The sequence below is a fragment of the Eurosta solidaginis genome, chromosome 1, assembly GCF_040869045.1.
Source record: "Eurosta solidaginis isolate ZX-2024a chromosome 1, ASM4086904v1, whole genome shotgun sequence".
Lineage (NCBI taxonomy): Eukaryota > Metazoa > Arthropoda > Insecta > Diptera > Tephritidae > Eurosta > Eurosta solidaginis.
In genome coordinates, this window is record NC_090319.1 from 231,129,349 (window position 1) to 231,144,444 (window position 15,096).

Sequence of the window (15,096 nt, forward strand, 5' to 3'; positions counted from 1 at the left end):
TCATTTGATACCCATATCGTACAAACAAAGTCTAGAGTCACCCCTGGTCCAGAAAGGCCCACTCCCTCTTAAAATACTCATTAACTCCTTTCGTTTGATACCCATATTGCACAAACGAATTCTAGAGTCACCCCTGGCCCACCTTTATGGCGATATCTCGAAACGGCGTCCACCTATGGAACTAAGGATTACTCCCTTTTAAAATACTCATTAACACCTTTCATTTGATACCCATATCATACAAACAAATTCTAAAGTCACCCCTGGTCCACCTTTATGGCGATATCTCGAAAAGGCGTCCACCTATAGAACTAAGGCTCACTCCCTCTTAAAATACTCATTAACTCCTTTCGTTTGATACCCATATTGCACAAACGAATTCTAGAATCACCCCTGGTCCACCTTTATGGCGATATCTCGAAAAGGGGTCCACCTATAGAACTAAGCCCCACGCCCTTTTAAAATAATCATTAACACCTTTCATTTGATACCCATATCATACAAACAAATTCTAAAGTCACCCCTGGTCCACCTTTATGGCGATATCTCGAAAAGGCGAACACCTATAAAACGAAGGCCCACTCCCTTTAAAAAATACTCATTAACACCTTTCATTTGATACCCATATCGTACAAACAAAGTCTAGAGTCACCCCTGATCCACCTTTATTGCGATACCTCGAAAAAGCGTCCACCTATAGAACTAAGGCCCACTCCCTCTTAAAATACTCATTAACTCCTTTCGTTTGATACCCATATTGCACAAACGAATTCTAGAGTCACCCCTGGCCCACCTTTATGGTGATATCTCGAAACGGCGTCCACCTATAGAACTAAGGCCCACTCCCTTTTAAAATACTCATTAACACCTTTCGTTTGATGCTCATATTGTGCAAACAAATTCTAGGGTCACCCCTGGTCCACCTTTATGGCGGTATCTCGAAACGGCGTCCACCTATGGAACTAAGGATTACTCCCTTTTAAAATGCTCATTAACACCTTTCATTTGATACCCATATCGTACAAACGCTTTCTAGAGTCACCCTTGGTCCATCTTTACGGCGATATCTCGAAAAGGCGTCCATCTATAGAACTTAGGTCAACGCCCTTTTAAAATACTCATTAATACCTTTCATTTGATACCCATATCGTACAAACGCATTCTAGAGTCAACCCTGATCCACCTTTATGGCTATATCCCTAAATGGCGTCCACCTATAGAACTATGGCCCACTCCCTCATAAAATACTCTTTAATGCCTTTCATTTGATACACATGTCATACAAACAAATTCCAGGGTTTCCCTCGGTTCATTTTCCTACATGGTTATTTTCCCTTATGTTGTCACCATAGCTCTCAACTGAGTATGTAATGTTCGGTTACACCCGAACTTAACCTTCCTTACTTGTTTATATTGAATTTATGTTTAGCCAATGACCATCTTTGGAAGGTTTCTAGTGGGTGATTGCAATTTAGTTGTGATCGGCCGATCCGTTTAGGGCGCAACCCGATACATACAAACAAACATAATTTTAACGGCGGAAGGTTACTAAACATCCAAAAGGAATAACAGCCAAACAACTCTGTAGTCAAAAGTTAGCTGTTATAATAACCTAAGTACGGCAGCCATAGTTCTGAAAAATCCCATTTGTAGGGAATATGCCACGCCCCCTTTCCCCAATTCCTCATTTTACTGGAGGTGTTTGGACTTAACCTCATATAGCTACTTACCAAATTCCATATATATGGGAGGTGCCACGCCCCCTTCTCTCCCACCCTAAATTTTCTTGAGGGTGTTAGGGATTGACCTCATATAACTCCTTACTAAATTTCAATGTTCTAACGTGAATACCTTCAGAGTTATGTAGTGCCAAATATTAATTTTGCATGGGAGGTGTCACGCCCCCTTTTTATATCGATATTATTTTTAGCTTATGACCATCCTTGGAAGGTTTCTAGCTAGTTGTGCAAATTTGGTTGTGATCGGTCGATCCGTTTAGAACGCAACTCGATCTATACCTACATACATATGTACATGCATACAGAATTTGAATTTTATATATATAGGTAGATAGAAGATGTGGATAAACTGAAGTTGACAAAAATTTTAACGGCGGAAAATTACTAAACACCCAAAAGGAATAACAACCAAACAACTCTGTAGTCAAACTTTAGCTGTTATAATAACCTAAGTTTGTACGGCAGCCGTATTTCTGAAAAATTCCATTTGTAGGGAAGGTGCCACGCCTCCTTTTTCCCCAATTCCACATTTTACTGGAGGTGTTAGGACTTAACCTCATATAGTTCCTTACCAATTTTCATTATCCTATCCTTACTACATCCAGAGATATGCAGTATGATAAATTCCATTTATATGGGAGGTGCCACGCCCCCTTCTCCCTCACCCCACATTTTCTTGGGGTTTTAGGGATTGACCTTATATAACTCCTTACTGAATTTCAATGTTCTAGCATGAATACCTTCAGAGCTATGTAGTACCAAATATTCATTTTGCATGAGAGGTGCCACGCCCGTTTTTTATTCGATATTATTTTTAGCATATGACCAAATTTGGAAGGTTTCCAGTGAGTTGTGCAAATTTGGTTGTGATCGGTCGATCCGTTTAGGACGCAACTCGATCTATACCTACATACATATGTACATACATAATATATATAAAGATTAGCGGTACCCGACAGATAATGTTCTGGGTCACCCTGGTCCACATTTTTATCGATATCACGAAAACGCCTTCAAATATACAACTAAGGGCGACTCCCTTTTAAACCCCTCTTTAATACCTTTAATTTGATACTAATATCCTACAAACACATTATGGCCAAAATACTCTTTAATACCTTTCATTTTATACCCATGTCAAAAATACATTCCAGGGTTACCCTAAGTTCATTTTCCTACATGGTAATTTTCTCTTATTTGACAAAGGATGAAGGAAATCGTCCCAAAAAACGTCACCCTTGGTCTACAATTTCGGACTCTAATGCGACTCATAATTAAGAGCGCTTCGAAAATATTTCAGAGGTGATTTAAGAAATGATAAAGATTCAAATTTAACCAAATTTTCATATTACAAAAAAAATATTCAAATAAGACGAACTGATAGCTGACTTACCATTACCATTTGTATATATACATGAAAAAGACACTGTTGTATCCAAAGCTCTCAGCTGAGTATGTAATGTTCGGTTACACCCGAACTTAGACTTGCTTACTTGTTATTGATGCAATCTGAATATATACTTAAAAAATTTCATAACAAATTTGAGAATTACCAGTGCATTTGTGAATGGAACTGAACGAAAAATAAGAGTTAAAGAAAATAGAATATAAAAAAATTGTTTTAAAAAACTTCAGAGTACTGTACCGTTTCTTTTTTCTTTAATTTAACTTAAGAACGTTGTACTTAATTTAAGAACATTGCTCTCGTTATTAGAACATTTGTTCATATTTTAAGACCAGCCGTTCTCTCATGAAGAAAGTTGTTGTTTCAAGAACAAAAAAGTAAGACCATGAAAATCTTGAATTGAGTACGGTGGTGCTGGATTTTAGAACGGAGTTTTTCTTAGACTATAGTCAACGCACTTGTATTTTATTTATATTTAACAACTGTTGTTTGTAAAAATTTTTTAAAATAGTCTTTCTTGTCATTACTTACTTAATTGGCGCTTAACCGCCTAAACGGTTATGGCCAACAAGGCGCGCCAGGCGCTCCTTCTCTCCGCCAACCGGCGTCAATTGGTCACACCAAGGGAGTTTAAATCGTTTTCCACCTGGTCCTTCCAACGGAGTGGGGGCCGCCGTCTACCTCTGCTTCCAATGGCGCATTCCGATAAAAACACTTTCTTGGCCGGAGCATCATCTTTCATTCGCATAACATGGCCGAGCCAGCGCAGCCGCTGCGTTTTAATGCGCTGCATATAGCTCGTATAGCTCGTACAGCTCATCATTAAATCTGCTGGATTTCAGTGCTGATGTTGTTGCTAGGGTTGATGCTGGTTCCCAAATAAACAAAATCTTTTACGATTTCGAAATTATGGCTGCCAACAGTAGCGTGGTTGCCACGGCGCGTATGCGCTGACTCTTTGCTCGATTTTGCTTTAAAGTCGACGAAGAGGTGATGTGTGTCGATTCTCTTTTCACGGGGTTTTTCCAAGATTTGGCGCATTGTGAAAATCTGGTCGATGGTAGATTTGCCAGGTCTGAAACCGCACTGATAAGGTCCAATCAGCCGGTTCACGGTGGGCTTCAATCTTTCGCACAATACACTTGAAAGGACCTTATATGCGATATTAAGAAGGCTGATTCCACGATAGTTGGTGCATTTTGCAGTATCCCCGTTCTTGTGGACTGGGAAAAGAACACTTAGATTCCAATCGTCGGGCATGCGCTCTTCCTCCCATATTTTGCTAAGAAGCTGCTGCATGCGCTTTACCAACTCCTCGCCGCCGTACTTGAATAGCTCCACAGGCAATCCATCAGCGCCGACGGCCTTGTTGTTTTTCAATCTGGTTATTGCTATTCTAACTTCGTCATAATCGGGCGGGGGGACATATTTTTCATAATTAGCGATTGCGGGATCGGGTTCTTCATCTCTGCGCGTTGAATTGCTGTCTCCATTTAGGAGAGCAAAGAAGTGTTCCCTCCATAATCTAAGCACTCTCTGGACATCAGTTACAAGGTCGCCGTTTTCGTTCCTACAGGAGTTTGCCCCGGTCTTAAAACCTTCGGTCTGTCGCCGTATTTTTTGGTAGAATTTTCGGGCATTATTCCTGGTGGTTGGCAGCTCAAGCTCCTCGCACTCAAGCCTTTTTGCTTCTGCGTTTTTCTTCCGGAAAAGGCATCTCGCTTCCCTTTTCAACTCACGAAAGCGTTCACACACTCCTCTTGTGGAGCTCGCTTTTAAAGCAGCCCCGTAGGCAGCGTCTTTTCTTTCGGTTGCAACGCGGCATTCATCATCGTACCAGTTTGGCCGCCGGTAACCAATTTTTTCCTCGGCGGCAGAACGAAGTGCTTTGGAGATGTGCTCCCACTGCTCCTGTATTCCTTCAAGATGAGTTGTGCTCTCACAGAGCAGGTGTGAGAGTCGAGTTGCGAAATCATTGGCCTCTGTTGTGATTGAAGCTTTTCGACGTCTAGCTTTGCTTGTGTTTTTTGTTCCTTTGGTTTTATCCGCTCTGAGGCGGGTGCGTATTTTGGCTGCAACTAGGTAATGGTCCGAGCCGATGTTAGGTCCTCGGATCGTGCGCACATCTAAAACACTGGAGGCATGCCATCCGTCTATCACAACGTGATCGATTAGATTGCGAGTATTTCGATCAGGAGACAGCCATGTAGCTTGATGTATCTTTTTCTGCATGAACCTCATGATGGATATGACCATGTTTAGAGCACCGGCAAAATCAGTCAGCCTCAGTCCGTTAGGAGAAGTTTCATTTTGTAGGCTGAACTTTCCGACTGTAGGGCCAAAAACACCTTCTTTGCCCACCCTGGCGTTAAATTCGCCAAGCACGACTTTTATATCATGACGGGGGCAGCGTTCGTATGTGCGTTCTAATTGTTCGTAAAAAGTGTCTTCCACCTCATTGTCTTTCTCCTCTGTCGGCGCACGGGCGCAGATGAATGATATATTAAAAAATTTTGCTTTTATGCGGATAGCGGCGAGACGCTCGTCCACAGGCGTGAGTGCCAGAACTTGGCGACAAAGTCTCTCTCCCACCACCAATCCGACACAGAAACTGCGCTTCGTATGGCCACTAAAATAGATGTCACAATTTTTGATCTTCTTTCTTTCTTGCTTCTTCCAACGCATTTCTTGGATGGTGGTGATATCAGATTTTGCTTTGACGAGGACATCAACCAGCCGGGCATCTGCACCAATCCCATTCAGGGAGCGGACGTTCCAGGTGCATGCCCTCAATTCATTGTCCTTCAAACGTTTGCCATGGTCGTCATCAATAGAGAGTATATTTATCCGAGGCTTGTTTTTATATTTCATTGGAGTATAGTTTTACGTGGCGGGTCCCAAGCCCAGCGCACAAACCTCTCAGCGGGGGTGAAAATATTACTTGCACGTTTATATAGCGAGCCGCTTGCTCCGCTTGCAGCCGCGCCTAGATGTGTACAGACGCTGCTGATGAGATCTCCCCCGGCTAGCCCTTAAACCGATTATTCAGAGTGGCCTAGTCAGGTTGTCGCCTTCTCACATTAGCTCACCGCTAAACTTTCTTGTCATTAAGTTTTATTATAAATAAATAATTTGAAGGCAATTAATATTAATTAATATAGGAAAGCTTTCGTTTTGGTTATATTGTGCATACTTTAAAGCGTTTTACAATAAAATATCAACATTTAGTAAACATTTTCTTTACACAAGTAAACAATAAAAAAAACTTAAAAAATAAATAAATGTAAGGCGCGATAACCTCCGAAGAGATCTAAGGCCGAGCTTCTCTTCCAATTTGCGTCGTGCTCTTCTTGCTTTTCCCTACAAATTGGCCGGACGGAACCTACATGTTTATGCCGACTCCGAACGGCATCTGCAAGGCATATGAGTTTTCACTGAGAGCTTTTCATGGCAGAAATACATCCGGAGCGCTTGCCAAACACTGCCGAGGGGCGACCCCGCTTAGAAAAATTTTCTTCTAATTGAAAAACCTTATTTCTAAGATTTTGATGTTGCTTTGCCCGGGGTGTGAACCTAGGGCATACGGTGTGGTAGGCGCTACCATCACACCACGGTGGCCGTGTTCAATATGATGTTTATGAAAAGTTATTTTCTGAGCTATTATTATAAGCTTTTTTAATAAAGGTTTTCAAAATAGTTTAAAGAATTTTTTTGTTTGTAAATTTTTTATAACTTTATTTTCATATGCTTACAGCCATCGTGCCGTTTCCATTATATAGCGTTTACTTTCAGGTCTTTTGTAAATAGAAAACAGCGTTATGAAAATTTATGTTTATTCAAAGATACTTAAAACAAATCTATTTAATGCTTGCTTTGCATATGGGAGTATTACATGAGACTTAACACAATGATATCAGCCTGTTATTAAGTAAATTATAAAATCTCAAACATTTAGATTTTTCATTACATCTGCTTACAATTATGCGTGCGATATGTTTCGTGATACTATGTTTACAAATATTAGTTCTCGCTTAAAATTATCACAATGGATCACAATTTAAAATATATAGCTTTTCTTATTTTCAAATTTAAGGAGTGTCCCGTAAAGCTGGAAAAAATCTGGCAAACCTACCTCTGGAACCTTTTTATAAATCGCAATAACTCTGAATATTTTGGTACCATTTTATGGTATCATAGTACCTTCAGACCGTGAATGTTTAGTATAAGGGTCACAATCATTGTGGTCCACCATTTTATGTTATGTAAGTAATTCAGACTGTAGCCTAATTAATTTTCGAAAAGTGATGATTTTCATAATAGTTTGGAAGTTTGTTGAGGACTATTTCGGGGCAGGTTTTGAAGTAATTTCAGAGCTGTTTTGGGATCGTTTCGGTATTACTTCGGAATTATTACGGAATTGGTTAGGGGATTTTTGCGGGACTTTTTGGGTACATTTTTATAATAATTTCGGGTCTGTTTTCGTATTTTCACGTTGTTTTCTAGAACAATTCAGATAGTTTTGGAACGCTTTGACCTGAAAAATATGCCCGGACACATTCGGGGCTGTTTCTAGACTATTTCAGGGCCGTTTCGGGATTATATTCGGAATCGTTTGATGGCTGTTTATAGATTATTCCAGAACTATTTAGGGGAATCAGTGTAAGTCGTCTGTTTGGTGGGGAGGAGGATCTCCTAGCCTCCAAGTGCGAGCCCGCCAAGATGGGGTGCGGAAGAAGAGTGGTTTTGATGATAATCCGTTAAATCCGCAAATTTGTTTCACTGTCTTGAAAAAGGCGGAGTGGATATAGTTCTTGTCCAGGAGCCGAGGCTGAGTAGTAACGGCAGAAATATTTCTGGATTAAGGACGGGAAAATTCAACACCTTGGTGCATGGGGAGGTAGGTAGGCCTAGATCCTGTGTGCTTGTTAAAATGGAATTTAAAGCTTTTATTCTCTCTAATTTCAGCAATGCTGACGTAACCACGGTCTACGTCGAGCGAGGCAGTAACGAAATGTTGGTGGTCTCAGCGAACATGCCCCATTGGGACGTAGCGAGACCAGCACCTGCGATACTGGGCGAAATCACCGCTGAAGCAAGGCGGAGCGGTGTTGGCGTGATCATAGGTGCCGATGCTAATGCCCACCATAGCATCTGGGGTAGCTCGGATACGAACACCAGAGGTGAGTCTTTGTTTACTTTTATTGTAGATGAGGGACTTTTTATATGTAATAGGGGGAATAACCCGACTTTTATTACTGCGGTAAAGGAGGAGGTCCTGGACCTCACCCAGGTTAGTAGGGACCTGGAATATCGGATATCTCGCTGGAGAATTCTCAACGAGCACTCCTTCTCTGATCACCAATACATTCAGTTCTCGGTGAACGAAGAACGTCCCGTGAAAATATCTTTTAGGAACACTAAAAGTACTAACTGTGGCTTGTATTTTAGGAAGCTGGGAGAGCTATTGCCTGCGGCGCCTACCGTTAGTTCGGACATTTCCGAATCTGAGATAGACGTTCTGGTGGAAAACTTCACCTCGGCAAGCAATAGCGCCTTTCAACTGTCCTGTTCGTTGAAAACTTACAGGGGGAAGGACAAGCCGCCCTGGTGGTCTGATTGTCTTTACGACCTAAGAGCGTCCAGTTGGCGGCTCTTCAACAGAACCAGAAGGAGTAAATTACCCTCGGAAAAGGAGCTCTATAAAGTGAGTCTGGGGATTTATAAATATGAAACAAGGATAGCCAAGTGAGATTCATGGCGAAGCTTCTGCGAAAACGTAGAAGGCTGCAATGAATCAGCGAGGCTTAGAAAAACTCTCTCTAGGAATCCCGCCCCTCTGGGGTATCTGAGAGATGATGGTGGGGACTGATCGATGAGTAGCGAGGAGTCCCTAAATATTTTGCTGGACAATAATTTCCCCGATGTCCAATTGCGCAGGGATCTTCGCCTGCATGGTCGGCGGTCGCTGGCCTCACGTTGGGTGGACACCACCTCTTGCAGGGTAGCAAGATCTTTCTGGCCGAAAGTGAATGGCAGGAGGTCTGCCGAAGTACTTGTGTTCATTAAGGCTCACCTATCAATGGTCATTGGCGTTTTGACAGGACACTGTCCCATGGATATCCCTGCGGTACGTCTCAATATACTGAAAACTCCATCATGCTGCAGCTGTATGGACGATGGTAAGGTGGAACCATCACATCACATTATGCTTGATTGCCCAGCTTTTGCCAGAACAAGGCGAAGGTACTTCGGTCGCGACTTACTTGGATCTCCCGAGGATTTATCCAAGGTTGAGATCGGTATCATTGGGAACTTTAGCGTTGCTACCCAATGATTATCTAGGTAGCTTTATCTACGGCACCGTTATTTTATTTTATTTTATTGTATGTGGTATCACAACGGATTTTCATGTTGTCCAAGTGAGCTTCCCCTATGAGGGTAGCTACCACCAAACCTAACCTAACCTACTCTTAGGGACCTTTTCGCGGCTATTCTAAAATTTATTTGATAAAATTGCGTAACTGTTTCATATCGGTTTCTTAGTTGATTTCGTAAAAATATCATAGAGAATACTTTTTGACCACATCGGGCTGCTCTTTAGTCTTAATAAAACTCGAGAACGGCTGGATCGATTTGGGTAATATTTCTTTGAATAATTTTTGGAAGTCCAGAGAAGGTTTAGAACGTGAGTAAATATAATACAAATTTTAGGCCAACATCATATCGCCTCAGAATTTATATGTATAAAAGTGAGTTGGTGTGCTAAATCTGAAAAACGGCTTCACCGATTCCGATAATTTTTTTTGCTTTTGTTCGTCATGTTTCACGGATTGTTCTTGGTAGTAGGAGTGGCAGTAGGATTGGGAGCGAAGTGGGATAGGAGTAGGAAACGGATTGAAATTGGTTTGGGGTGGGAGGATGATAAATAGAAGAAAGTATGAAGAAATATAAGAAGAAAAATGGAAAAATAGAACAGAATGAGATAAATTGTGAAGACTGCAAACGGGGATTCGACTAGAGATCATCCAGGCACTATTTCAGGATTATTTTAGGACCGATACATTTTGGGATTGTTTTTTGAATAATATCGGATAATTTGAGATTATATTCGAATTATCTATGGCTTATTTCAGGTTTTTGGATTGCCGCAAATTTTTTTGGGGACCTTTTTGGTCTGTTTTTAAAATCATGATGGAGCTATATCGCAATAGTTTTGCGTAATGTTATGTTGGTGCAGACGGGGACGCGGGTAAAGACTAATTTTTTCATAAAACGAAAATTAAATGTGGTGTGAAAACGAGAAAAGGTTTTTTATTTAATAGTTTCACAGAACAGCAATATATCCTCAAGTTCTAGTTTTCTGAAAACATAAAATGAAAACATTGTTCCAATTCAATGAAAAAATTAAACGAAATGTCACTTGTTTTAAATTCTCTGGATATGAAAGGAACTTTAAACAGTCTTAGCTATTCACTTTAAATGCGACTTGTTGATTCTAGTTTTGTGTTATGCAAAACAACTGCCAAAATGTATTGAACTGAAAAGTTGATCAGTTTTTACTGTCATTATGAAAAGGGACTTTTTTTCAAAGTCTTTGTAAAACGATAGTTATAACTTTTGTATATCACTTTACGGCGGCTGCCGTGGTGTGATGATAGCGTGCTCCACCTACCACATCAAAGACCCTGTGTTCAAGACCCGAGAAAAGCAGCATCGAAAATTTAGAAAAAGATGTTTACAGTTAAGAAAACGTTTTTCTAAGCTGCTCACCCCTCGGCAGTGATTTTGCAAACACTCCGAGTATATTTCTATAATGAAAACGTTCTCAGCGAAAATGCATCTGCCTTGCAGATGCCGTTCTGAGTAGGCATAAAACATGTAGATCTTGTCCCGCCAATTTCTAGGAAAATTAAAAGGAGAACGACGCAAATTGGCAGAGAAGCTCGGCCTAAAATCTCCTCAGAAGTTAGGACGTCTATGAAATTGAATTAAAATTAAATAATTTAATTCGAGTGACAATTGTATCTTATATTCCCGAGAACCTAGACTTTCTGTAAAGTTTAAGGCCGCAATCGTTTTCTGGGTAAAAGTATAAAAGAATCTCCCATTTAACTTGGTTATATTCTTAGTAAAATGTTAAGGCCCACACACATTCGAATTTTTCGTCGACTTACCGCTGGCATCAAAATACGCACTTTGAAAATTTCCCTGCCACAATGAAGGCAAAAGGAAAAGTAAAATGTTGTTTCTTAGGAAATGCAAAAAATTTCAAGAACTTAAGTATTTACATCGCCAGCAAAACGTAAGTTTTTGAATTCTTTTTGTAGTGCTTTGACCATTGTAACGGTTTACAAGTAGGATATGCAGCAGCGCGCACACACACAGCCATGCTCACCTGATCAAAATGCTTGTTTTTGATCGTTTTTTTTGTGGATGCTATTTGGTACTGTTGTATTTCTTAGGTCCAAAAAAACTGTAGTAGGTGCTAACGAAAACTGCGTAAAAATTTAATTGTAAAATTACAAAGAAATATCCTTATTTTCTTTCAAAATTACATCTCTCTTTAAAATCCATATGTTTTGGGCAATTTTAGTTAACAAATTGTGATACTTTATTACCGGGGACGATTGCTAAAACACGACCAAAACCGTTGGGGGTAGTAGTAATAGACGCGCTTTTGCCTCGCTTCCAATAATTCGAATACTTTTTCGCCCTTGGATTATTGATACTACACTAAAAAAAAAGCTATCATCAAGCCGATGCCATCTAGGCATCAATGTGCAATTTTTGCTTATCTTTTTTTCGTCATCAATGATCTTATGTTATTGACATTTTCGAAATATTAGTTGATACTTGTATTTGTCAAGTTAATAGACTACATACAAATGTAATGCGTTTTATAATCAATCTAGTATTAAACGTTATCATAATGAAACTAGGAAATTTATACAGGTAACATTTTGGTATATTTTAAGGGCGAAACAAATATTTTCCATGGCCAAATTCAAGATACAAAATTGATACTTTTAATTATATTTTTTGTAATATTTATCGTTGCATTGATACCACGAAAATGATACCGTTTATAGTTTCATTTTTGCACATCGTGTATTAAATTAATAGTGATACTTTTTTTTTGAGTGTAGGACAAAACGCGTATTTTCATTTTTGGACGGGTTATTGAAGTCGACCTCGGTTTCAAACTGTGTTTTCGCGGAGAAATTTTGAATGGGTATAAAAACCTGTTTGTATTCTTTATACTGGAATAACTACGCGTCCTCAGTTATCCCAATAACTAATCCTCAGATACCCCATTGAAGACTTTTGTATAGTTTTCTGTGGACCCATATAGGTGCACTTTACATTTTCGTACTAAATTCAAAAAAAAAAAAAAAAAACAAAAAATGTATCATCACAACAACCCATATCTGATATTCCGCTCCTTTTTTGTTTCTCTGCGTCGCTTTCTATGACAGCAACCTCGGTAATTTTGACACTTCGTTCAGGGTGGAACTCATGTTCCACTGGGTTCCACGCTAATTTGACACTGACCGAAGTGTCAAACGGCAATGTGTTAGAAAGAGAAAGGAATTGTTTCCTTTGCACACATATCATACCTGTAAACCTGTACTATGGCTTTGACGTTGCCGTTGCGTTTCATATAGATTGACATCATAGCAATTGAAACATGTGTGTGTTCAAAGCCAGCTGTTGACACAGCCGTGATAAAAACACCTACAAGGTATAACCGTTCTTAACATTATTTATGTTTTTGCCCAATAAAAAATTACAAGTTTCTCAACTGCATACATATATCATTGTACAGGTCTACAAGTAGGATATGTAGCAGCACGCACATACACAGCCACGCTCACCTGATAAAATGCTTGTTCTTGTTCGTTTTTTTTGTGGATGCTATTTGGCACTGTTGTACTTCTTAGGACCAAAAAAAGTTTAGTAGCTGCTATCGAAAACTGCTTAAATTTTTTTTTCTTATATTACAAAGAAATATACTTATTTACTTTCAAACGAGCACTTAATTACATCTCTCTTTAATAACCATATATTTTGGACAATTTTAATTAACAAATTGTGATACTTTATTACCGGGGACGATTGCTAAAACACGACCAAAACCGTCGGGGGAGGTATTAATAGACGCGTTTTGGCCTCGCTTCAAATAATTCGAATACTTTTTCTCTTCGGACTATTGACAACAGGACAAAACGCGTCTATTCATTTTTCTTTCCGCTTTTTTGGACGGGTTATTGCAGTCGACCTCGGTTTCAAACTGTTTTTCGCGGAGAACTTTTGAACGGGTAGAAAAACTTAACTCACGTGTTTGCATTCTTAATACTGAAATAACTACGCGTCCTCAGATACCCCAATTGAAGACTTTTTTATAATTTTCTGAAGGACCAATATGGGTGCACTTAAAATTTCCTACTAAATTCGTTCAAAAAAATTTACCATCACAGCAACCCATATCTGATTTTCCAATCCCTTTTTTGCTTCCCTGTGTCGCTTTCGACGAAGCAACCCCGGTAATTTTGACACTTCGTTCAGTGTCAAAACTCATGTTCCACGCAGGTTCCACTGGGTTCCACGCTAGTTTGACACTGACCGAAGTGTCAAACTGCCGTGTGTTAGAAAGGGAAAGAAATTGTTTCCCTCTCATACATATCATACTTGTAAACCTGTACAATGTACATATATATTTATTTTTTTCCCAAACAAAAACAAATTTGTGATTGATTTTTAAATTTTATACTTCGCAATAACTTATAAAAAAAAAACGAGTCATAGCCGACCAAAAGAGAGAATATTTATGCCTCTAAAGTTATTTTATCATTGACGCAACTTAACAAAACGACGAAAAAATTGAATGTGTTCCCGCTTTTATTTCGCTTGTCAATAAAAAAGCATAAACATAAATTTAATGCTACATTTTCAAACACATCTGTATATATTGACATCAATTAATATACTTTAACAGGAATGTTGCTTTTGACAAATCTCCAGATCCAAGTAATCCGTTTTCTCAGTTTAACTCAGCTTATGGAGCACAGTTTCCCATTGGCGGGGTAGCTATATGTGCTATGTCTCCAGGTAAATGTGACAAATCACCATACAGGACGATGGATGGCTCTTGTAATCATAAGGACAATCCACAAGCAGGAATGGCGAACTCGAGGTAAGTTTTAACTTAAACCAAGTAAAGAAGGCTAAGTTCGGCTATAACCGAACATCACATACTCAGCTGAGAGCTTTGGAGACAAATGTTGGAGTTGAATGTTGACATAGTTTACTTTATATACTGTAAAGATATAAAATTTTTTTTTAAGTGGGCGTGTTCTTCATCTGATTTTGCTAATTATACTCAGTTCAGCAGAGCTCACAGAGTATAATAACTTTGATTGGATAACGGTTGGTTGCACAGGTGTAAAGGAATCGAGATAGATATAGACTTCCATATATCAAAATCATCAGTATCGAAAAAAAATTTGATTGACCCTCCGTCCTTCCGTCCGTTAAAACGATAACTTGAGTAAATTTTGAGGTACCTTGATGAAATTTGGTACGTAGGTTCCTGGGCACTCATCTCAGATCGCTATTTAAAATGAACGAAATCGAACTATAACCACGCCCACTTTTTCGAAATCGAAAATTTCGAAAAACACATAAAGTGCGATAATTCATTACCAAAGACAGACAAAGCGATGAGACTTGGTAGGTGAGTTGAAATTATGACGCAGAATAGAATATTAGTAAAATTTTTAACAATGGGCGTGGCATCGCCCACTTTTAAAATAAGGTAATTTAAAAGTTTTGGAAGCTGTAATTTGGCATTCGTTGAAGATATCATAATGAAATTTGGCAGGAACGTTACTCCTATTACTGTATGTATGCTTAATAGAAATTAGCAAAATCGGAGAACTTCCACGCCCACTT

The 15,096-nt window shown here is 39.3% G+C and overlaps 1 protein-coding gene across 4 annotated transcripts in view; it reads left to right on the forward strand.

Annotated features, from left to right (window-relative positions):
• Window positions 1–15,096, forward strand: part of Pxd (Peroxidase) — a 1,822,298-nt gene that overhangs the window by 276,950 nt on the left and 1,530,252 nt on the right. For 3 of the 4 annotated variants that reach the window (XM_067760232.1, XM_067760234.1, XM_067760231.1), the window contains exon 3: window positions 14,141–14,338. The exons of the other annotated variant lie outside the window; for it this stretch is intronic. In XM_067760232.1, the coding sequence (XP_067616333.1) occupies window positions 14,141–14,338 (198 nt within the window). The remainder of the gene's footprint in view (window positions 1–14,140; window positions 14,339–15,096) is intronic. 4 annotated transcript variants of the gene reach the window in all.